The 25095-nt window shown below is 42.0% G+C and overlaps 3 protein-coding genes across 3 annotated transcripts; 2 read left to right on the top strand and 1 right to left on the bottom strand.

Annotated features, from left to right (window-relative positions):
- The first annotated feature begins 296 nt into the window (after positions 1–296).
- On the top strand, positions 297–25092 carry wdr1 (WD repeat domain 1). The gene is made up of 15 exons (XM_082177008.1): positions 297–456; positions 1674–1795; positions 2901–2991; positions 3067–3214; positions 3703–3883; positions 7551–7628; positions 8064–8144; positions 12347–12580; positions 14659–14748; positions 15589–15743; positions 15976–16063; positions 16432–16542; positions 17013–17186; positions 19141–19285; positions 24044–25092. The coding sequence occupies exons 1-15, from the start codon at positions 441–443 to the stop codon at positions 24148–24150; spliced, it is 1821 nt and encodes a 606-aa protein (XP_082033134.1). The 5' UTR covers positions 297–440; the 3' UTR covers positions 24151–25092.
- LOC309504820 (uncharacterized protein) lies at positions 3890–6263 on the bottom strand (the record flags this gene model as incomplete). Its single annotated transcript, XM_082178113.1, has 4 exons — positions 3890–5012; positions 5150–5830; positions 5990–6066; positions 6149–6263. 4 exons carry the CDS (start codon positions 6261–6263, stop codon positions 4749–4751), a joined length of 1137 nt encoding a protein of 378 aa, XP_082034239.1. The 3' UTR covers positions 3890–4748.
- Positions 20512–23926, top strand: LOC309504082 (uncharacterized protein; the record flags this gene model as incomplete). Its single annotated transcript, XM_082177089.1, has 2 exons — positions 20512–20974; positions 23116–23926. The coding sequence occupies exons 1-2, from the start codon at positions 20556–20558 to the stop codon at positions 23924–23926; spliced, it is 1230 nt and encodes a 409-aa protein (XP_082033215.1). The 5' UTR covers positions 20512–20555.
- Positions 25093–25095: the final 3 nt, after the last annotated feature.

Raw genomic sequence — 25095 nt, 5'->3', positions numbered from 1 at the left:
AGCGAAGTAGTGTAATGTTACTTTGAAATAAGGATCAGCTGAATGTACATTATCCCACTTATGGCTATAAAACATAAGGGAGGGTTGCAAACTGTATCTTAAAAGGAAAGAGACTTTATATAACTTTATATAATATTATCTTTCGGTAAATATAGATGATAAATATTTTTTTTTTACATTCATTTGAATAGTTTGTGATCATAAACACCATCATCACGCACTTTCTCCCGTTACACGTCACTTCCTCCGGGCGTGTGCGCGCATGTCTGATCGAGCCCGAACCATCTTTACCATATATGGGCAAAGCCGAGCCGTGCGCGCGCCGCCGCCTCTTCCGCGTTCAGTGACGGAAGTGCTCAGATCCGGACGGACCCAAACACACACTCCTTTATTCATTCAATCTTTCAATCTCTCGTTCACCGGAGGGAAATACAGCTGATATGTCTTACGAGCTGAGTAAGTCACAGTCTTTGTCTGTCTGCTCACTGCGCGTGCGTCTGTGTATATGTATGTATGTGTGTGTGTGTGTGTATGTGTGTGTGTAACTGGCCTGTTTTACTCTGCTGAATATCCATGTACCATATTTCTCCACCGAATACCATGGTAATACCATTACGCGTGTCCAGAACTGTGGTATTGTAATGGGAGGTTATTTTGTGGACGTGTCTGTAGCGCTGCAGTTTAAAGTATGTGTTTATTTAACTTACTATGCAGAGGTGAGTGTAATTCTATGGTCTATATTTCTGCCCGAAGAGTGTTAAACTGTGATTGTGTGACTCGATCCAAACACTGATTTTTGTGTTGGTTTTGAGAATCATGATCAGTCTGACACCGAGTCAACCAATAGCGTGTCTGGGGCGGGACTACCTGTCTGACTGACCAATGGCAGACGGGGTGTGTTTGAAAAACTTGTTATTTTTGCATTTCAAAACATTAAGATCTTGTAACTGTCACTCAATAACTGTCATTGAAATGCGTTAGTTCAGACTGAAGTCGGTCTCTGTAAAGAAGAAGTGAAAACGCTTCTAAATATAAAAGTGTAAAAACTTTTAAAGTCACCCTGTGGTGAAAATCAAGTTTTTAATGTTGTCTATGTGGTGTTTTTAATATTCTTTACGACAAACCATGTGTAAGTTCATAAGTCGATGCCATTGCTGAGTATTTCCTCCTTAAAACTGCAGTGAACCAAAGACAGTCTCGCTGGTGTTCACAAACTACCCTGTAACCAATCAGATCAATGTGTGATCGATCGTCAACTCTGAGGTGCTGTGAGTGAATGGAGGCGGGGCTCATTTGCATATTCATATGAGGGTGTCAAGTTACATTTAAGATATTTTAAGGCATGAAGGATTTTTTAAGGAAAAAACTCAAAGCTGTTAGCCTAACCACATTTAAAGTTGATATCACAAAAAATGTTGCCGCTAAAAGAGTTTAAGGTACCGTTTCCATGGTAACGCAACATCCAGTTTCAAAACGGTTTTCACAGGATGAATTTTGAGTGTTTACGCTTTTGAATAATTCGATTATGTGAATTGGGCGGGTAAAGCCAATTAAAAGTTATTGTTAAGATTTGTTATATTTGTTGTATTACGCTAAAATAAGATGTTCAAGCAACGATTTAAAGAATTTTTCACGAATTGCACTCAGAGTTGATTATTTTCCGTGTCGCGCAGAGCACGTGTTCGCTAGCCTGCCGCACATGGAGAGGGGTGTGGCCAAGGTCCTGGGCGGAGACCCCAAGGGGAACAACTTCCTGTACACCAACGGGAAGAGCGTGATCATCAGGAACATCGAGGTAAGATCCTCGTGTTGGGGAGTCAGGAACAGAGCGATTCACAGAATTATTATTTTAAAACTCTACTTTTACAAAATGATGAATAAAGAATGTGCATCAGGTGTGTTTTAATTCCATTTCTGAAGGAAATAATAATTATTCTATTTTAATTATATAATCCTATGTATTTTGTGCATGCAACTTATGATCTGAACCCACCATATGTTTTCTACCAAAAATTCAGCAACATTTTTTTTACTTTTAACTCTATTCAATTTATAAAGGTATTGTAAATAGTTTTTGTTGTTTTTGCATGTATGATGTGTGAAATATTCCATATTTAACATGAGCTGAAGTCCGTATGCAAAGTTGATATTAAGACTTGTGACTGTTTTTTTTACAAACTAAGTTGATCATTTTTTTATTTTATTTTTTTATGGCTTGCTGTGTGAACACACACACACACAAAAAAATGGACATGAGTAATTTTAAATATTAACGCTTGTGCTGCTCATGGTCAAAAATGAGCACATTGTAAACGAATAGGAAATGAATGTCCTCTAGTGGAAGCGTTTGGTACTGCGCCCGGACAACATCTCACTGAACGCTCATTTACTGAGATATCAACCTCATATTATGAACACAACTTGTTTAGATTTATGTCTTTGATTTTTCTCCCGGTTTTATAAAATATATTTCATATAAAAGATGAAAATAGTATTTTTGTAAGATTTTCATAACAATAAAATTAAAATTCTATAACTTTAAGATCACTTTTTTAAAATACTTTTTGCCCTTCTGTAATAATCCGCCAAGTGTCTTTAAAACGAGATCAAGCATTCAAAATTTACCACAATTTAATCTGGAAATTTTATTTTCAGGTCTATGCTCAAAAAGTCAATAAATGGATTATAATTACTTCATAAATATAATTTTGTACCATAAAATAAATTCATAAATTAGATAAAAAAAACGATCAAAACGAAAATATAGTACATTAATTTAATTGGAAAAAAAAAAGTTTTTTGATGGCCATGCGAAGAATGTTAAAGTGATTATATAGTGTATTTTCTGAATGTTGATGGTGTTTTAGTGTCGTTAACTCTTTAATAACCCTCTCCTGCAGAACCCTGCGATCGCAGACGTCTACACCGAACACCCGCATCCGGTGATCGTGGCGAAATACTCTCCCAGCGGATTCTACATCGCGTCCGGCGGTGAGTGCCGAGCCGTCTGATCTCCGTGGCGGCGTATTAGCGGCTCTTAACCGTGTGCTCCTCTTTCCCGCGCAGACGTGTCGGGGAAGATCCGCATCTGGGACACGACACAGAAGGAGCATCTGCTGAAGTACGAGTACCAGCCGTTCGGTGGGAAGATCAAGGACATCGCCTGGACCGAAGACAGCAAGAGAGTGGCCGTGGTGGGGGAGGGGCGAGAGAAGTGAGTGACAGGTGCAGGCCACGCCCCTAAGCCAGCCCGACGCCAGCGCTAACGCTGTCCTAGTGCTCGGCGCTTTACTAGTTCATACCGAATACCTGTTTATTTTTGTCATGATATTAATTTTTAATATACCGCAAAACCGGTGTATGCCGCTTAAAGGTGCAGTGTGTAATTCTAGCGGCATCTAGTGATGAGGTTGTGAATTGCACCCAACAGAACGCCTCCTGCTGGACCTCTTTATAAACACTGCAAACCTGTATTAATACTGGTGTGGAATTTTTCTACAATATTCACTCATGACAGTAAAATAGGGCGTTCTAAGTCAGTCTACTGCAGTATCAGTAGATAATGTGGGAACACCCAGTCATGCTTGGAAAAACAAACCCCATCATATACCGTGAAACCGGTATAATTTAGAAAAAATACAGTGATATAAATTTTTGGTAATATTGCCCAGCGCTGACAGTTTCCTGTGTGTGTGTGTGCAGGTTCGGCGCGGTGTTCCTGTGGGATTCGGGCTCGTCTGTCGGAGAGATCGTGGGTCACAGTAAGATCATCAACAGTGTTGACATTAAACAGACGAGGCCGTATCGTTTGGTCACGGGCAGCGACGACAACTGCACCACCTTCCTCGAGGGCCCGCCCTTCAAGTTCAAGTGCACCATGAGCGTAAGTCATGCTCACGCCCGTTTACTCTGTAAAGGTGACATATTAGGCCCCTTCTCAACAGATGACCCCAGTGTCTGTGTGTGTGACATTTCAGCTCAAAAACCCCCAGATCATTTATTATAGCTTGTCAAATTTGCCCCTTTTTGTGTGTGAGCAAAAATGCACCGTTTTTGTGTGTGTCCCTTTAAATGTAAATGAGCTTTAGCTCCGCCTCCGTTCAGAAGAGGGCGGAGTCTTTACACAGGCTTCAGAAACTCCGGCAATAACAAAACAGGCCAATCTCACTCATCCAGAATCCCAGAATAACCAGTAGTGAGTGCAGCCTTATGGAGAGACTCAGGAAGAGCTTCTGAATGTTAGTGGAGACATTTCTGTAGTTGTTGTGGAGTTATATGAGGGGCTTTCGCACAGGATAGTTATAGGAACGAGCCTCCAGGACGGTTGCCTGAGAACTAATGGTTCCACTAGGAACATTTTCCTGCTTGCATTCGAACTCTGAAGTGACGTGAGACACGCTGGTTGTTGTGACATATTTTGACGACGCTGAGAACGACGGCTCGCGTTCTCCTGTTCATCAGTGTCCGATCTTTCTGACGGTCCTGTCTCATACGTCATTAGATACTGTCACACACAGGAAGTAGACAGTAATGAGGAGTTATTAGCGTATGCGTGTGTTTGATGAGCAGAAACACATGATCATGTTTCTCTCGTCTCCTCAAAGTCACGCTGGGTTTCTCCTCAGTGTAAAGATTTAGAGGCTCATCTATCAACGTCTTCCATGTTCGTAGAGTTTTAAAAACACCCTTTTTAATAATGGCGTGTGCTGGTGTTTCACGTGTGTTCAGCCAATCAGCGAACACTACCGTCACTGTAGTTCCTGTAGCGCTGATGTAGACCGACTGGAGGAGGAGTAAAGTAGTTCCTCTAGCGCTGGTGTAGAGCGACTCTGGAGGAGGAGTAAAGTAGTTCCTCTAGCGCTGGTGTAGAGCGACTCTGGAGGAGTAAAGTAGTTCCTGTAGCGCTGGTGTAGACCGACTCTGGAGGAGGAGTAAAGTAGCTCCTCTAGCGCTGGTGTAGAGCGACTGGAGGAGGAGTAAAGTAGCTCCTCTAGCGCTGGTGTAGACCGACTCTGGAGGAGTAAAGTAGTTCCTGTAGCGCTGGTGTAGACCGACTCTGGAGGAGGAGTAAAGTAGCTCCTCTAGCGCTGGTGTAGAGCGACTCTGGAGGAGGAGTAAAGTAGCTCCTCTAGCGCTGGTGTAGACCGACTCTGGAGGAGTAAAGTAGCTCCTCTAGCGCTGGTGTAGAGCGACTCTGGAGGAGGAGTAAAGTAGTTCCTGTAGCGCTGGTGTAGACCGACTCTGGAGGAGGAGTGAAGTAGTTCCTGTAGCGCTGGTGTAGACCGACTCTGGAGGAGGAGTAAAGTAGTTCCTGTAGCGCTGGTGTAGACCGACTCTGGAGGAGGAGTAAAGTAGTTCCTGTAGCGCTGGTGTAGACCGACTCTGGAGGAGGAGTGAAGTAGTTCCTGTAGCGCTGGTGTAGAGCGACTCTGGAGGAGGAGTAAAGTAGCTCCTCTAGCGCTGGTGTAGAGCGACTCTGGAGGAGGAGTGAAGTAGTTCCTGTAGCGCTGGTGTAGACCGACTCTGGAGGAGGAGTAAAGTAGTTCCTGTAGCGCTGGTGTAGACCGACTCTGGAGGAGGAGTAAAGTAGTTCCTGTAGCGCTGGTGTAGACCGACTCTGGAGGAGGAGTAAAGTAGCTCCTCTAGCGCTGGTGTAGAGCGACTCTGGAGGAGGAGTAAAGTAGTTCCTGTAGAGCTGGTGTAGAGCGACTCTGGAGGAGGAGTAAAGTAGTTCCTCTAGCGCTGGTGTAGAGCGACTCTGGAGGAGGAGTAAAGTAGTTCCTGTAGCGCTGGTGTAGGCCGACTCTGGAGGAGGAGTAAAGTAGCTCCTCTAGCGCTGGTGTAGAGCGACTCTGGAGGAGGAGTAAAGTAGTTCCTCAGTTGTCGCTTGTGAAACCAGATGTCGTGCCGTGGGTGTAAACGTGCAGATTAAGAGCCGGGAATATTATAATAAGATCCTATGATAACATGCTTGCAGAGAAAGGCTCACCAGAACACAGTTACTGGGAGAAGGAAACTCAGAAGCGGAGACCAGGAGACTTGGTTGTGTCTTCAGCAGGATCTGCACTGAGAACACCAGCTGTCGTCATCAGGTCTAGGGAAGTGTACACTGTAGTTTATATAGATTTAACTGTTCATCGACTGGGACCAAGAGCTCCAAGAGCCGGTACAGACAGAGGCTGAGAGTCCCAGTAATCCCACTCCTTTAACTCACAATAGACAGAACAGGACTGGCAGGAATCTCTCGCTGCTGATGTCATCATCATCACCTTAAATGCTAAAGTCAACGTACCTTAGTTTTTCATGTAATGTTATGAAAGGACAGAAGATCAGCAGATCTTAAACAGATTCTTACATTTGTAATCCCTCATGGGTTTCACTGTTCACGTGTTCTGTCGGTAGAAGCACTGATTACAGCACTCACACACGGGGAGGTCAGACTCTCGTGACACGTCCTCTTTAAGATGATTTAAATAAGCTATAACAGCTGAGATGAGGAAGTGAGGCGAGTTGAGCTGATGATTACCTGTCATACAAACAAATTACATTAATGACTTAATTCTGTTGTGTTTGAGTCGATGCAAGCTTACTTGAAGTCCTAAAATTTGTTTTATTATAATAATATTAGTCCTCATGATTTACTTGTAATTATTTAAATATGATTAAAGCTCTTTATTTATTTGTTTTGTGCATATTTATGGCATTTCTTTAAACCCTTAAAATTCTCTTATTTGAATAAAATTTGCGCTTCACGATTATTGTAGTTATCTCTAATAACTGTGATTAGAATAAATAACCACAATCCGACGAGTAATCAAAAACTGCAACCGGCCTAACCATAGTAACCATAGTAACCATCATAGTAACCATAGTAACCCTGTGTATGAGGGAATGCTGGCTGTGTAAAGTCATGGAAAGGGATGAAATCTTGAGTGGAGATCAGGTGTGTTTATAGAGGATGAGCCGCTCCTATCCTGGCGATCACTATCTCTTCATTTCTCACACACACATTTTATTTGTTTTCTTTAGAGTCGGCATTAAAGGGAAGTTGTGCTGTTTTTTGTTGTTTTTTTTGTTTTTTTTTGCATCTCTAGTTTTTTTCCCTCTGGAACCATTTGGAATTGATTCGTAGAATTAAACTGATTCTTAGAAATGAATCATTCATATTTACCAAGTCTAATGCCACTTATAAATCAGAGAAGATATATTTAGTAACAAGGAATCTCTAAGTATTTGCTCTGAAACGACATATTTTCATCAAGCAGTCGTCGCTGCCAGATCAGATTGTGATAAAGTCAGCATGATACGCAAGTTGTGCTCGACCTCTCTCCTCTATTGTGTCGTATATCCAGTGAAACGCTTCTGGAACAAGAACAAATGTGGGCGGGGCTTGATTGTGTCTGTGGGGAATTGATTGGATGGTTGTGGTTTGCTATTGGCTGATGTCATGTGAGTGACAGGTTATAGCCGCACCCACATCATCAGAGAAGAGATGCTGCAAGAAGAACTGATTCTGATTCATAATTACTGTGATGTGTGTGTGTTTGCAGGATCACAGTCGCTTCGTGAACTGTGTGCGCTTCTCTCCTGACGGGAACCGCTACGCATCGGCTGGTGCTGACGGACAGGTGAGACACTGAGGCTTTACTCCACTCTGTCACTGATGGAGTTTTGCTTCCACTGTCGCCTTTGTCTTGCTTAGTTGAGGACATTTCATTTAATATTCCACAATATTATTGATCTCCTGCACTGACACCATTATATGAGAACTGAGCTGAGCTGGACGATGACATCACGGTTTTCTCCAGAGCGGATATATATATATATATGAATGAACTAAATTAATAACTTTTTTACAACAAAAATGAAGCATCACTGAACTGACTTAAGCTGAACTGTGACGCTATTTTCTTCTGGAAACAAACTCTGTTGCATTATTCTCCTGTTATCTCAGTAAAGCTGAAACACTCTGTGTTGTGATAGCGCTGTATAAATAAAGGAGACTTGACAACATTTAAGCTTTTATTTTGCCTTGTTCACTCTTGTTTCTTCCTCCGGTCCAGATTTTCCTGTACGATGGGAAGAGCGGAGAGAAGCTGGGATCTCTGGGAGGAGAGAAGGCTCACGACGGGGGCATTTACGCGGTGAGTGTTCGGCATTTACACCAGATAATCCGTTAGTAGTGGGACTGACGGCTCAATCAGACTGAATATCCTTCATGTAAAACACCTTAATCGATCCGCTTGAGCTCGATCCCAAAGACATGTCGATCCGCTTGAGCTCGATCCCGATGAAGTTTCGATCCGCTTGAGCTCGATCCCGATGACATGTCGATCCGCTTGAGCTCGATCCTGATGACATGTCGATCCGCTTGAGCTCGATCCCGATGACATGTCGATCCGCTTGAGCTCGATCCCGATGACATGTCGATCCGCTTGAGCTCGATCCCGATGAAGTTTCGATCCGCTTGAGCTCGATCCCGATGAAGTGTCGATCCGCTTGAGCTCGATCCTGATGAAGTTTAGATCTTGAAAGTGCTTGAAAGAGTGTTATTCCTTTTGAGAGAACCGTTAATCCGATTGAGAGAACATGTGAACACTTGATTGAAAACCGAAAGTGAAAGGACTGCGCATGTGCGATGACGTAGAAATAGCGTAATGACGTAGCAATAGTGTAATGACGTTGAAATAGCGTAACGATGTCGACATGGCGTAATGACGTAGTAATGGTGTAATGACGTTGAAATGGCGTAATGACGTAGTAATGACGTTGAAATGGCGTAATGACGTAGTAATGGCGTAATGACGTTGAAATGGCGTAATGACGTAGTAATGGTGTAATGACGTTGAAATGGCGTAATGACGTAGTAATGGCGTAATGACGTTGAAATGACGTAGTAATGGCGTAATGACGTTGAAATGGCGTAATGACGTAGTAATGGTGTAATGACGTTGAAATGGCGTAATGACGTTGAAATGGCGTAATGGCGTAATGACGTAGTAATGGTGTAATGACGTTGAAATGGCGTAATGACGTAGTAATGACGTTGAAATGGCGTAATGACGTAGTAATGGTGTAATGACATTGAAATGGCGTAATGACGTAGTAATGGCGTAATGACGTTGAAATGGCGTAATGACGTTGAAATGGCGTAATGGCGTAATGACGTAGTAATGGTGTAATGACGTTGAAATGGCGTAATGGCGTAATGACGTAGTAATGGTGTAATGACGTTGAAATGGCGTAATGACGTTGAAATGGCGTAATGGCGTAATGACGTAGTAATGGTGTAATGACGTTGAAATGGCGTAATGACGTAGTAATGACGTTGAAATGGCGTAATGACGTAGTAATGGTGTAATGACATTGAAATGGCGTAATGACGTAGTAATGGCGTAATGACGTAGTAATGGTGTAATGACGTAGTAATGGTGTAATGACGTTGAAATGGCGTAATGACGTAGTAATGGCGTAATGACGTTGAAATGGCGTAATGACGTAGTAATGGCGTAATGACGTTGAAATGGCGTAATGACGTGTAATGGCGTAATGACGTTGAAATGGCGTAATGACGTTGAAATGGCGTAATGGCGTAATGACGTAGTAATGGCGTAATGACGTAGTAATGGCGTAATGACGTAGTAATGGTGTAATGACGTTGAAATGGCGTAATGACGTAGTAATGGCGTAATGACGTTGAAATGGCGTAATGACGTAGTAATGGTGTAATGGCGTTGAAATGGCATAATGACGTCGAAATGGCGTAATGACGTAGCAATAGCCAAATGACGTAGAAATAGCGTTATGACGTAGCAATAACGTAATGATGTAGAAATGTTCTTCCTGTGCATTTTAAAATTTGAGTCATTACCATAGACTGTAAAAAAAATATGGACGTAGTGTCCGTGACGTCACCCGTAGGTTTCTGAAGAGCATTTTTTAAGCCTAAAGTGGGCGGAGCCGACCGCCCGGATAACAGAAAATGGGCAAAGAGGCTGAGGAGCCTGACTATCTGAAATCACGCCCACCTAGCTCGATGTGATCGAGTTAGCTTATGCTACTGACAGTACCAAGTCTGCGACTGCACAGGGCCTCGCGCTAAAGTGACAGTTCATGATGTAAAGCCAATTAAAAGTTCCTATTTTTGCCCTTCGAAATATTATAATAGTTAAAAGACATGGCTACAAGTGAGACTGTGTATCGTGATTCTGTACTATTCTGCTAGTTGAAAATGTATTATGCAGTAACTTAATATTACTCTGAGAGAGTGTGTGTGACAGTGATTTATATGCATACATGTCAGTCACTCTTTTTTTATAGTCTATGGTCCGTCAGCGCGGCATCGCTCATCAAGTGCATTTGAAGCAATATTTGCATATGATTTAGCAGTTTATTGTCATAAATATCAAAAATATTAAAGGTGTGCAATGTGCATCATACATGAGACCTATATGAACAATATACAGTTGGTTTTATGACTGTAAGTCATTGTCTTCAAATGATATTGAGCTTTAAATATTGTCATATTCTGTATATGATCCCATACAGTAGTGAAATACCAATATTTGCATATGATTTAGCAGTTTATTGTCATAAATATCAAAAAACTAAAAGGTGTGCATCATACATGAGACCTGGGTGAACAATGTACAGTTGGTTTTATGACTGTAAGTCATTGTCTTCAAATGCTATTGAAGTTAGAAACGTTTATGCCAATGTCGCATGTAATTTTGAGACGGTCCCTAAATATGCGTGCGACAAAAAAGTATAAGAATGCGCTTCATGTGTCTTTCACTTACAACGTACCCATGTCTTAATGCCAAAGACCGCACTATATCTTTATATGACATTCCTAATTTAAAGTAAAATGTTATTTCTTCTGTCATCTCTCCATCTCTGCTGTAGCCCAGTCTATGCTATGGTACGGTTACAGTACTGGCCGCTGTGGCTCCCTCAACTCGTGGCGAGAAAAATATAACGTTCCCTCAACATATGATCTTGAGGCCACGACTTTGCATTGCGTGGCCACGACATAATGATGTCGTTACCTCAACAAAATGATCTCGTGGCCACGACTTAATATGACGTTCCCACAAGATATTATGACGTTCCCACGAGTTAATATGTTGTGGCCACGACAAAAATAAGTGAACCGAACATGTCCCCTCCCAGTCACCGTAGATTTTGGCCGCCTCTCAAATGGGTTAAACCATAGATATGTTGCCTATGAAGTCCAAGTAAGTTAAATGCGCTAGAAAATCCGCGCTCATTCAAGGATGTGCATTTATTGCATGGACGGAGAAAGCACTGACACCTGCAGGATTTCACCTGACAGTACATAAGCATATTATAATCTATATCTGTTCCGTGAGAGCAGAACGAACGAGCCTTTATTGACGTTTTTAAATCTGAAAACTCCAAAAAGCAACGACATTGTCAGACGTCCATTAGTGCATGTTCACAGAGGAAAACAACTGAAATACAGCGCTGGTTGTTCTCTCGAACGATACTCGACGGAATCCTAAGCCGTGGCCGAAGTAATAGGTGTATTAAATTGTATGAAATAATCCCGGAAAAAAGCACAAACACTGCAGAGATGGCAAGTTCAGCAGCTAACATATACTGAGGTGAAGTGACGGCTAGTAACAGCAGACAAACGGCTAGCATTGACATCAGTGGCAATCTACCTGTCACTCAAGTGGCCACACCCTTAATTATGCAGAACTTTAAATATTAATCAACTAAACGGATGAGTTATAAAAAAATTCACCCCCCTCACAGTTGTCATGAAGGGCAAAGTTAGCTGTATAGACCAAAGCCACATAGAGATCCAGGCTGTAAACATGTTTTATTCTGCTGTAAAGTTGGGCATTTTAACATGGGGGAGATACAGATTTGACTCACTTCTGCAGCCAGCCTCAAGCGGCCAGTCAATGAATTGCAGTTTAACTCACTTCCGTGTTGGTTTCAAGAGAGAGACGGGGAGGTTGCCGCTTGGTCATTACTCACAGAGCCTCTCATGGTCAAGCACCCTCTACATCCAGGGTTTATTACACACATACGCCCCGGCCGGTCTCAGGTCCTCAGGCCAAGACCTTTAACCCTTCCCAGAACACTGTGTGTAGCCTCAACTCTCTCCCTTCAGACTGGGAACTATGGCTTCTGGGGAAGCTTTTAAAAAAGTTTATTACGTTTATTACATTTATATGGTGTTTGATGGTATTTGTACACTTGTTTTTTAATTGTTTTGGTATTATTATTATTTAAATGTTTAACTGTAAAGCAGTGTGTGACCCTTCCTTGTCTGTGAAAGGTACTATATAAATAAAGTGTCTTCCTTCCTCAGGTGAGCTGGAGTCCCGACAGCACGCAGCTGATCTCCGCATCGGGGGATAAGACGGTGAAGCTGTGGGACGTGGGGACCGGGACAGGGGTCACGACCTTTAACCTGGGCTCAGATGTGCTGGACCAGCAGCTGGGCTGCTTGTGGCAGAAGAATCACCTACTCAGTATTTCTCTGTCAGGGTTCATCAACTACCTGGACAAGAGCAACCCCGACCGGCCCCTGCGCACCATCAAGGTGAGACCGAAATCATCAAAAACTTCTTTTTTTTTTTTAAAGGTGTAGTGTGTAATATTTAGGAGGATCTGTTGACAGAAATGCAATATCATATTCATAACTGTGTTTTCAGTGGTGTATAAAGACCTTACTTAATGAACCGTTATGTTTTATTACCTTAGAATGAGGCATTTCTCTCTACACACACCGCGGGTCCGCTTACATCGACATGTGTCTACGGTGGCCCTGAGCGGACAAACGCGTTTCGTCACTATGTTGTTCTTCGTGTAAAGAAGCTTCAGCTAAAGTCAGCGGATAAAACACTGACACAATGATGAACAAGTCAAGTCAAGTTTATTTGTATAGCGCTTTTCACAATACAGATTGTATCAAAGCAGCTTCACAGTATTAAATTAAAATAATACAACAAAGTTTGTTTCAAGAGGAATTTATTGATTGATAAAATTAAATTAAATATCCCCAAAATATCCCCAACTGAGCAAGCCAAAGACAACAGTGGCAAGGAACCGAAAAACTCCATCAAGTGACCTAATGGTGTCCTAAAACTCCATCAAGTGACCTAATGGTGTCCTAAAACTCCATCAGGTGACCTAATGGTGTCCTAAAACTCCATCAAGTGACCTAATGGTGTCCTAAAACTCCATCAGGTGACCTAATGGAGAAAAAAAACCTTGGGAGAACCCAGGCTCAGTCGGGGGCCAGTTCTCCTCTGGCATTTATGAGCTAGAGGCCGGATTGTAGTTTGAACTGTAGGATTATATGAATGCCTGGCTGAAGAGATGCGACTTTAATCTAGTTTTAAACTGGGAGAGCGAGTCTGAGCAACGAACAGTATCAGGAAGACTATTCCAGAGTTTTGGAGCCAAATGTGAAAATGCTCTCCCTCCTTTGGTGGTTCTGGATATCCTAGGTATGACCAAAAGCCTTGAATTTAGTGATCTTAAAGAGCGCGATGGATTATAGGGTGATAGAAGATCCGTTAAATAGACTGGAGCTAAGCCGTTTAGGGCTTTATAAGTCAGTAGCAATATCTTATCATTAATACGGAGCTTTATAGGTAACCAATGCAGTGATGATAAAATCGGTGTTATATGATCATATTTTCTTGATCTCGTAAGAACTCTAGCGGCGGCATTTTGGACTAACTGTAGCTTGTTTATTGAGGATGCAGGACAACCAGCTAATAAAGCATTACAGTAATCCAGTCTCGAGGTCATGAATGCATGAACTAACTTTTCTGCATCAGAAACTGATAGCATATTACGTAGCTTAGCAATGTTTCTAAGGTGGAAAAAGGCTGTTTTACAAGTGACAATAATATTCGCAATAGCATATCGTTTTACTGAATAATTAAGTAAACATAATTTCTTAATTTATCTTTGTAAAGAAACCGCTTAACTGGCTACTCTCTGCTGTCTCAGACGACATCACTTCCTGTCGGCCACTGGGTGCAATTCACAACCTCACCACTAGATGCCGCTAAAAATTACACACTGCACCTTTAAACAAACAGTTCTTCATTTACCTTTGCATTGCAAATGAGCAGAGAAGTCCAAACTGTGCATCACAATAGAGGTGGGCGGAGTTATGATGTTTGAGGAGCCAATGGAGTTACGAGGTTTAGTCACGAGCTTTTTAATACTTTTCATTGGTTAAATATTTCCAAAATCCACAGACGGACATAAAGGATAACCAATAGTAATGATTTTGGGGAAAAAAGACGAATAGATACAAGCTTTTCGTTCTGTGTAATACTGCTGTACTGTTTAAAAAAAATTAAAATAAAATAATAATAATTATACTTTAATTATAACTTTTGAGTTATAATATTTTTTTTTTATGTAAATTTCAGGCAAAATTTTTGTAGTTTTGTAAATTTTATTAGTCTTTTATTTAATATGCCTAATATAGCTTTATTAGGTTTTTATTTTAGTTTTAGTCAGTGTAGAACATCAACTACATGAAAATAAGAAACTTTGCTTTTGGCAAAGTTATTTATATTTTGTTTTAATATATTAAGGAATGAAAATGTTATTTTATGTTCTCAGTTAATTGGAGTGGTTGTGTGTTTGTTTCAGGGTCACACCAAATCCATCCAGTGTCTGACGGTTCATAAAGCGGACGGACGACTGAACATCTACTCTGGCAGTCATGATGGACACATTAATATCCTTCAACTCAGTCTGCTTTATTTCTGTAGCGCTTTATACAGTTTCAAGCAGCTTCACAGTAACACAGGGAGATAACCCAATCAGTGATGCCAACTTCAGATATGAGACTAATTTAAATGAAGACAGGAGTCATTAGTCAGACTAGTGCGGGGTCCAGTGGGCGCGTAGGGGTCCAGTGGGCGCGTAGGGGTCCAGTGGGCGCGTAGGGGTCCAGTGGGCGCGTAGGGGTCCAGTGGGCGCGTAGGGGTCCAGTGGGCGCGTAGGGGTCCAGTGGACGCCAGTGGGCGTAGGGGTCCAGTGGGCGTAGGGGTCCAGTGGGCGCGTAGGGGTCCAGTGGGCGCGTAGGGGTCCAGTGGGCGCGTAGGGGTCCAGTGGGCGCGTAGGGGTCCAGTGGGCGCGTAGGGGTCCAGTGGACGTAGGGGTCCAGTGGACGCCAGTGGGCGTAGGGGTCCAGTGGGCGCGTAGGGGTCCAGTGGGCGCGTAGGGGTCCAGTGGGCGCGTAGGGGTCCAGTGGGCGCGTAGGGGTCCAGTGGGCGCGTAGGGGTCCAGTGGGCGCGTAGGGGTCCAGTGGGCGCGTAGGGGTCCAGTGGGCGCGTAGGGGTCCAGTGGACGTAGGGGTCCAGTGGGCTCCAGTGGGCGTAGGGGTCCAGTGGGCGTAGGGGTCCAGTGGGCGTAGGGGTCCAGTGCGCGTAGGGGTCCAGTGGGCGCCAGTGCGCGTAGGGGGCCAGTGGGCGTAGGGGTCCAGTGGGCGTAGGGGTCCAGTGGGCGTAGGGGTCCAGTGTGCGTAGGGGTCCAGTGTGGTTCCGTGTGTCTGTCCTTGACGCTGCGTCTGCACATTACTGGGACTCTGAGACCGGAGAGAACGAGCAGTTTCTGGGGAAGGGTCACTCTAACCTGGTGTCCCGGATGGCGGTGGACGACGCGGGTCGGCTGGTGTCCTGCAGTATGGACGACACTGTCCGCTACACCGACCTGAGCAAGAGAGAGTACAGGTGAGCGCATGGCTGTCAGTCACACACTCACAAAAATCCCATAATGAGAAGTTATTTTCAGATGATCAGTTTCTCATTATTACTTACAGAATCATATTTGTTGGCGTAAACGGGCTTCCGTACTACAGATAGATGTCTTCAGGAGTGAAATATCAAATACTGCAATGTTTGTTCTCATATTATGATGATCTTGTTGAAGCTCATAGTGTGTGTGTGTGTGTGTGTGTGTTAGTGCATCTGATATGATCAAAATGGACATGCAGCCGAAGTGTGTGAGTGTCGGTCCAGGAGGCCTCGCCGTCACTGTGTGTATTGGACAGGTACAGAAACACACACACACACACACACACACACACACACACACACACACACACACACACACAACTCTCTCTCACTCACTCACTCACTCACTCACTCACACACACACACAATGGCAAATACAAACTAAAATCTGTGGCTGAAAAAAAAGATCAAGTGAGTTCGATCTTAAAACAAGAATTCCCTTTGAATTAAGATTATTTTTCTGACTCGATTGGCAGATATTTGTTCTTGTTTTAAACAAACTAATTTAGTCTAATTTTGCCATAAAACACACAAAACGAGCTCTACACATGACTAATCGAGCAGCAGTGTGTGTTAGTGGTGTTCCTGTAGAGGAAGTGATGCAGTAATAGGTGTTTGTGTGCAGCTGGTCCTGCTGAAGGATAAGAAGAAGCTCTTCACGCTGGACTCTCTGGACTACGAGCCCGAAGCTGCTGCTGTTCACCCAGGGGGCGGAGCCGTGGCTGTGGGCGGAGCCGTGAGTCACCAATCACAGGCCTCGCAATATTAGCATAAGAAATCTAGCGCTTTTCCAGTCAGATGTAGGGTTGGGTATCGTTTGAATTTGAACGATTCCAATTTCGATTCTGCTTATCGATTCTGATAAATAAATAAAAAAACTTAAATATCGTTCACATTTAGTCTTATTGCAGAACGAGTGAATCTTCTTCACATGAACTCAGAAAACAGAGTCTCTCGTAGTGCTGGGCGGTGTACCGGTTCATACCGAATGCCGGTGTTTATTTTGGTCATACTGCCCAGCACTAGCCTCTCGCACTTCACTGGTTTAAACTCATACTGAAATGCTCTCAGAGAATCGATAAGAGATATCCAAATTTTACATTTATATCCAGTATCTGATTCCCAGCCCTCTTCTGAAGTGATGAATCTCTGGAGCTCGGTCCGATCGAGTGAGTTGTTCTGATGATGATGATGATGTGTGTGTAGGACGGGAAGGTGCGCCTGTACTCTGTTCAGGGAAACACCCTGAAGCATGATGGGAAGGTGCTGGAGGTCCAGGGACCCGTGACGGACATGTGCTACTCGAAGGATGGAGCGTTCCTGGCCGTGACGGATGAGAAGAAGGTCGTCACGGTTTTCACTGTCGCTGACGGATACACGGTAAACTCACTGACCAACACCTGTAATGAACCCTTGTGCTTCCTCATGGACACTTCTGTGTTTTTCAGTTTTTTTTATTGATAATTTTGCCTGTGTTAATGCCGACTGCATGAGTGTTGGCACAGGTGTGAGTTTTATGAGTTTTCAGTTTTCAGTGAGTTTGTTTGAGTAGGACCAACTGAGTTGAGTTGGTCCTACTCAAACAAACTCTCACTGAAAACTCATTATTTTAGATCTCAACCTCAGATCAGTGGTGTGAGTGTGAGATGTGTGTCCACTGTAGACCTGTGTGTCATGCTCAAGGGTTAATCTTCAGGTCAGTGGTGTGAGTGTGAGATGTGTGTGTCCACTGTAGACCTGTGTGTCATGCTCAAGGGTTAATCTTCAGGTCAGTGGTGTGAGTGTGAGATGTGTGTGTCCACTGTAGATCTGTGTGTCATGCTCAAGGGTTAATCTTCAGGTCAGTGGTGTGAGTGTGAGATGTGTGTGTCCACTGTAGACCTGTGTGTCATGCTCAAGGGTGGTTCATCTTCAGGTCAGTGGTGTGAGTGTGAGATGTGTGTGTCCACTGTAGATCTGTGTGTCATGCTCAAGGGTTAATCTTCAGGTCAGTGGTGTGAGTGTGAGATGTGTGTGTCCACTGTAGACCTGTGTGTCATGCTCAAGGGTTAATCTTCAGGTCAGTGGTGTGAGTGTGAGATGTGTGTGTCCACTGTAGACCTGTGTGTCATGCTCAAGGGTTAATCTTCAGGTCAGTGGTGTGAGTGTGAGATGTGTGTGTCCACTGCAGACCTGTGTGTCATGGATGCTCAAGGGTTAATCTTCAGGTCAGTGGTGTGAGTGTGAGATGTGTGTGTCCACTGTAGACCTGTGTGTCATGGATGCTCAAGGGTTAATCTTCAGATCAGTGGTGTGAGTGTGAGATGTGTGTGTCCACTGTAGACCTGTGTGTCATGGATGCTCAAGGGTTAATCTTCAGGTCAGTGGTGTGAGTGTGAGATGTGTGTGTCCACTGTAGACCTGTGTGTCATGCTCAAGGGTTAATCTTCAGGTCAGTGGTGTGAGTGTGAGATGTGTGTGTCCACTGTAGACCTGTGTGTCATGGATGCTCAAGGGTTAATCTTCAGGTCAGTGGTGTGAGTGTGAGATGTGTGTGTCCACTGTAGACCTGTGTGTCATGGATGCTCAAGGGTTAATCTTCAGGTCAGTGGTGTGAGTGTGAGATGTGTGTGTCCACTGTAGACCTGTGTGTCATGGATGCTCAAGGGTTAATCTTCAGGTCAGTGGTGTGAGTCTGAGATGTGTGTCCACTGTAGACCTGTGTGTCATGCTCAAGGGTTAATCTTCAGGTCAGTGGTGTGAGTGTGAGATGTGTGTGTCCACTTTAGACCTGTGTGTCATGCTCAAGGGTTAATCTTCAGGTCAGTGGTGTGAGTGTGAGATGTGTGTGTCCACTGTAGACCTGTGTGTCATGCTCAAGGGTTAATCTTCAGGTCAGCAGTGTGAGATGTGTGTGTCCACTGTAGACCTGTGTGTCATGCTCAAGGGTTAATCTTCAGGTCAGTGGTGTGAGTGTGAGATGTGTGTGTCCACTGTAGACCTGTGTGTCATGCTCAAGGGTTAATCTTCAGGTCAGTGGTGTGAGTGTGAGATGTGTGTGTCCACTGTAGACCTGTGTGTCATGCTCAAGGGTTAATCTTCAGGTCAGTGGTGTGAGTGTGAGATGTGTGTGTCCACTGTAGACCTGTGTGTCATGCTCAAGGGTTAATCTTCAGGTCAGTGGTGTGAGTGTGAGATGTGTGTGTCCACTGTAGACCTGTGTGTCATGCTCAAGGGTTAATCTTCAGGTCAGTGGTGTGAGTGTGAGATGTGTGTGTCCACTGTAGACCTGTGTGTCATGCTCAAGGGTTAATCTTCAGATCAGTGGTGTGAGTGTGAGATGTGTGTGTTTCAGGAGAAGAACGAGTTCTACGGTCATCATGCGAAGGTGGTGTGTCTGTCCTGGTCCCCTGATAACGAGCACTTCGCCACCGGTGGGATGGACATGATGGTGTACGTGTGGACCGTCAGCGACCCCGACAAGAGGATCAAGCTTCCAGGTACTGACCGGGTCTGGACTTATTTATGGAGCCAGAATGTATTTAGCAATTTTTAGCACAAGTACTTATAAAGAATCTTTTATAGAATTGTACTTTTTTTGTATTATTATTATTTTTGTACATGTACATATTTATTCTTTTTTATTTTATTTTTGTCTAAGTTTGTTTTAATTATGTTATACTTATGTTGTTAAATGTTTAATATGTGTCTGCTGTGTAATAGCCGGTGATGCCGATATGGCAATAAGCTTGTGTACTTCTGCTGAGAGTTTCTGCATCACCGACTGCGTTTACAGGCACAGCTTCTGTTTCAGTCGCACTGATTCATTCCTATTGATGAGTCTGACTGTAGTGTTTGAGCGCTGAACATGTGATCGGGCTGATTTGTGTGTTTATATCACAAGCTTCTGATCAGAATAGATGTTTCTGACATGTGCACACTGCTCGAATATACAGAGTTTCCTGATGTCTGCGCATCATAACTATTCTCATACATTACGCTATTTCAGCATCATTACGCTATTTCTACATCATTACGCTATTTCAACGTCATTATGCTATTTTAACGTCATTATGCTATTTCTACATCATTACGCTATTTCTACGTCATTACGCTATTTCTACGTCATTACGCTATTTCTACATCATTACGCTATTTCTACATCATTACGCTATTTCTACATCATTACGCTATTTCTACATCATTACGCTATTTCTACATCATTACGCTATTTCTACATCATTACGCTATTTCTACATCATTACACTATTTCAACGTCATTACGCTATTTTAACGTCATTATGCTATTTCTACATCATTACGCTATTTCTACGGCATTACGCTATTTCCACGTCATTACGCTATTTCTACATCATTACGCTATTTCTACATCATTATTTCTACATCATTACGCTATTTCTACATCATTACGCTATTTCTACATTACGCTATTTCAACGTCATTATGCTATTTTAACGTCATTATGCTATTTCTACATCATTACGCTATTTCTACGGCATTACGCTATTTCTACGTCATTACGCTATTTCTACATCATTACGCTATTTCTACATCATTATTTCTACATCATTACGCTATTTCTACATCATTACGCTATTTCTACATTACGCTATTTCTACATTATTACGTTATTTCTACGTCATTACGCTATTTCTACATTACGCTATTTCTACATCATTACGCTATTTCTACATTACTCTATTTCTACGTCATTATGCTATTTCTACATTACGCTATTTCAACGTCATTATGCTATTTCTACATTACGTTATTTCTACATCATTATGCTATTTCAACGTCATTACGCTATTTCAACGTCATTGCGCTATTTCAGCATCATTACGCTATTTCTACATCATTACGCTATTTCAATGTCATTATGCTATTTTAACGTCATTATGCTATTTCTACATCATTACGCTATTTCTACATTACGCTATTTCTACACCATTACGCTATTTCTACATAATTTCGCTATTTCTACGTCATTACGCTATTTCTACGTCATTACGCTATTTCTACGTCATTACGCTATTTCAACGTCATTACGCTATTTCAACGTCATTATGCTATTTCTACATCATTACGTTATTTCTACATCATTATGCTATTTCAACGTCATTACGCTATTTCAACGTCATTGCGCTATTTCTACGTCATTACGCTATTTCAGCATCATTTCGCTATTTCTACGTCATTACGCTATTTCTACGTCATTACGCTATTTCAACGTCATTACGCTATTTCTACATCATTACGCTATTTCTACACCATTACGCTATTTCTACATCATTACGCTATTTCTACGTCATTGCGCTATTTCTACATCATTATGCTATTTCTACGTCATTACGCTATTTCTACATTACGCTATTTCAACGTCATTACGCTATTTCTACATCATTACGCTATTTCTACGTCATTACGCTATTTCTACATCATTACGCTATTTCTACGTCATTGCGCTATTTCTACATCATTATGGTATTTCTACGTCATTACGCTATTTCTACATTACGCTATTTCAACGTCATTACGCTATTTCAACGTCATTACGCAGGGATTAAAGTTCTCCGTCGCTACGACGGATTTCCGTTAATTGCAGCAAGTCTATGACGGATTTCCGTCAATTGCAGGGTTCCAGTCTGTCCTTAATGTCTTAAATTCACTTTTCATAAATTTAAGGACGTAAATAGGCTTTCATTTCTCAAATAGTGTAATAAATGTCTTGATTTTAGTTTGAATAGGTCTTAAATTAAGGAAAGACGAGGTGTATTCACCCTTCTGAGGGGGATGTGATCAAAGCCTGGAGTGGAGCAAAAGCACGTTCCTCTCTCCACTCTAAGCACTCTGTAATCACTTCGCTCATGGTCCACTCCGGGTTTTCAGTTACCGCTCACGGAAAGTGCATGTCAGGCTACAGCTGAGCGCTGAGGTAGAGAACTATATTTCAGTTACCGTGGACACACTTATAATGCAGGTAGGGCTGGGCGATATATCGATATATTTTTGAAATGCGATATGGAATTAGACCATATCGCATATATCGATATAGTTCAAATTTACGCTGTGATCCTTGCTCCCCGCGCCCCTCTCCTCCGCTCCTCCTTTTCCACTCTGCGTGCGTGTTTAGAGCATGTTATGTTATGAGAGGCGAATCATGACTACTTCAGAAAACCCAGCACAATAGGAACTACCAGGCAGTGACATAAGTGTACGCTGAATTAAAGTTTTTCACCTCAGAAAGACAGACTTTCTTGTCCTGTCAGCCGTTATCCTGTTCTCGTAGCGCACACTCAGTTGCACGCGCAAATGCGGCGGCGCGCGCTGTATCGCCTCACTGTATATAAAGTGCAAAAGAAACTACGAGCATGCAACGCCATTACGTTGTAAATTATACTAAATAAAAGTAATGCAGGTATGATTTTCATTCTATTCACCAGGAGCAGTTTCCATGTTTCATTAACAGTTATTGTTAGTATATTCACCATGGTAACTGTCGTTTCCATATTAACCCCAAAATGCCACTATTTTTCTTTGTGTTGTTTTTAATATTTTTAAATGACTGTAGTGGCTCATACCAACATTGTATTAACAAAAACTAGTTTGGAACTGCTATTTAATAGCTTTAGCATAATATTTATTTATTAGTAGGCTACTAGTCTTTACTATTAGTCATATTCTTACAATTTATGTTAAATAAAGGGGAAAAGTACTTGTGTGTGTTAACAAATTTTGTGTAAACGTGTTATAATTTGCCTATATAATATATACGTGTATAATGTATATGTATGTATATATATAGGCAAATTAGAACATGTTTAAACAAAATTTGTTTATATATATATTCAATGTAAACTTTGATAATCATAATTAATAAATCACAATTACAATTCGAAGGGAATAATCGGCAATTATGATTTTTGTAATAATCGTGCAGCCCTAACTTAGGTGAAGAAACCTGTTTATTATTTATTCATTTGATTTTGCAACTGTTCACTGATACGCCTACTGGCAATATTAAAGCAGTTTAAAACGTATCCCCTTAAAACGCTATTGGTCTCGACTATTTAAAAAGGTATATGACTTGGCCTAAAAAAAAAATTCAGTCAGAAGAATTTTTTTCACTTTAATCCCTGATTACGCGATTTCTACGTCATTATGCTATTTCTACGTCATTACGCTATTTCAACGTCATTACGCTATTTCTACGTCATTACGCTATTTCTTCGTCATTACGCTATTTCAACGTCATTACGCTATTTCTACGTCATTATGCTATTTCTTCGTCATTACGCCATTTCTACGTCATTACGCTATTTCTACGTCATTACGCTATTTCTACGTCATTACGCTATTTCAACGTCATTACGCTATTTCTACGTCATTACGCTATTTCTACGTCATTACGCTATTTCAACGTCATTACGCTATTTCTACGTCATTACGCTATTTCTACGTCATTACGCTATTTCTACGTCATTACGCTATTTCAACGTCATTACGCTATTTCTACATCATTACGCTATTTCAACGTCATTACGCTATTTCTACGTCATTACGCTATTTCTACGTCATTATGCTATTTCTACATCATTACGCTATTTCTACGTCATTACGCTATTTCTACATCATTACGCTATTTCAACGTCATTACGCTATTTCTACGTCATTATGCTATTTCTACATCATTACGCCATTTCAACGTCATTACGCCATTTCTACGTCATTACGCTATTTCTACGTCATTACGCTATTTCAACGTCATTACGCTATTTCTACGTCATTACGCTATTTCTACGTCATTACGCTATTTCTACGTCATTACGCTATTTCAACGTCATTACGCTATTTCAACGTCATTACGCTATTTCTACGTCATTACGCTATTTCTACGTCATTACGCTATTTCTACATCATTACGCTATTTCAACGTCATTACGCTATTTCAACGTCATTACGCTATTTCTACGTCATTACGCTATTTCTACGTCATTACGCTATTTCAACGTCATTACGCTATTTCAACGTCATTACGCTATTTCTACGTCATTACGCTATTTCTACATCGTTGTGCCATTTCTATATTACGCTATTTCAACATCATAGACTTTAGTTGACTTTATACATTTGGTTGCATGTAAACGTAGCCACTGAGATGGACTTCAGGAAATGAACTGTGTGTGTGTGTGTGTGTGTGTGTGTGTGTGTGTGTGTGTGTGTGTGTGTGTTCGCAGACACCCATCGGCTGCATCATGTCAGTGGTCTGGCCTGGCTGAACGCCAACACGCTCGTCACGACGTCTCACGACGCCTGCATCAAACAGTGGACTCTGAAGATCTGAGACTGCGACTCTGAGATCAACAGGAACACACTCTCGCTCTCGCTGTCTTTCTGTCGCTCTTCCTCTTCTCCTCAGTCTGTTCATCACTGCTGCTCTCCGTCTGCTCCCGCTTCTCCGGCGGGTCCGTGTGGAAGCACTTTCACACCACAGAGGAAAACATCTGGAAATCAGGGTTATAAAGGTGAAATTATAATATACTTAGTCGAAATTATGTACAAATTGACACAAGTCAAAATTATCACATACTAAGCTGACATTGCTATTACATCGAAAATATCTTAAAAAGTCATAATTATGACATTTGTCAATTTTTACTTAAGGCAGTTTCGACTAAGTTGAAATATAATGTACGAAATTGAAATTGTGTAGAAATAAACAGCTGAAATTGACTTGAAAGTCATAATTATGTCTCAATTGTCAATTGACATACTAAGTAGAAATTTACACTGACTTACAAAGTCAAAACTGACTTGAGTTCATAATTATAATAAAAAGTCTAAATTGACATACTGAGATGAAATTTGTTAAATTAAAGCATGATTCTGGTGTGGTGTAAACGGGCTTCCGTAGGAAATCAGCAATAGAACGCACAGACAGACAGACATCAAACACTTGACCTTCCAGAACAAAACATGTGACCAGAGTCTGTGTCATGTGACATTCCAGAAGCAGGGGTCAGAGTTCACGAGGTGTTCCTGAACCCTGATGTGGCCGTGAGAACGTTAGGGAGCAATAATCAAACCAATAGCAGATCGTGTGTGTGTGTGTGTGTGTGTGTGTGTGTGTGTGTGTGAGAGAGAGCTTGAGCGACAGTGTTTCGCTCTCTTCTAACCCTACCTTGATGTTTATTTACTGTGTTTTTGTTGGATGTCTCTGGTTCATTTTTCATTGGGTGGATGTGATTCATAATTATATTAATAATAATAAAACACTTTTTATGCACTT

Source organism: Leuciscus leuciscus (assembly GCF_965113295.1).
Source record: "Leuciscus leuciscus genome assembly, chromosome: 8".
Classification (NCBI taxonomy): domain Eukaryota; kingdom Metazoa; phylum Chordata; class Actinopteri; order Cypriniformes; family Leuciscidae; genus Leuciscus; species Leuciscus leuciscus.
Note: the sequence above shows the minus strand (reverse complement) of the source record. Positions and strands in the feature narration are given on the sequence as shown.

What these genes read in the sequence shown, in the direction of transcription:
- wdr1 (XM_082177008.1), top strand. An exon ending in TCACTGTGTGTATTGGACAG is followed by an intron (nt 16,064 to 16,431) that starts GTACAGAAACAC and finishes GTTTGTGTGCAG; the next exon opens with CTGGTCCTGCTGAAGGATAA. An exon ending in CAAGAGGATCAAGCTTCCAG is followed by an intron (nt 19,286 to 24,043) that starts GTACTGACCGGG and finishes GTGTGTTCGCAG; the next exon opens with ACACCCATCGGCTGCATCAT.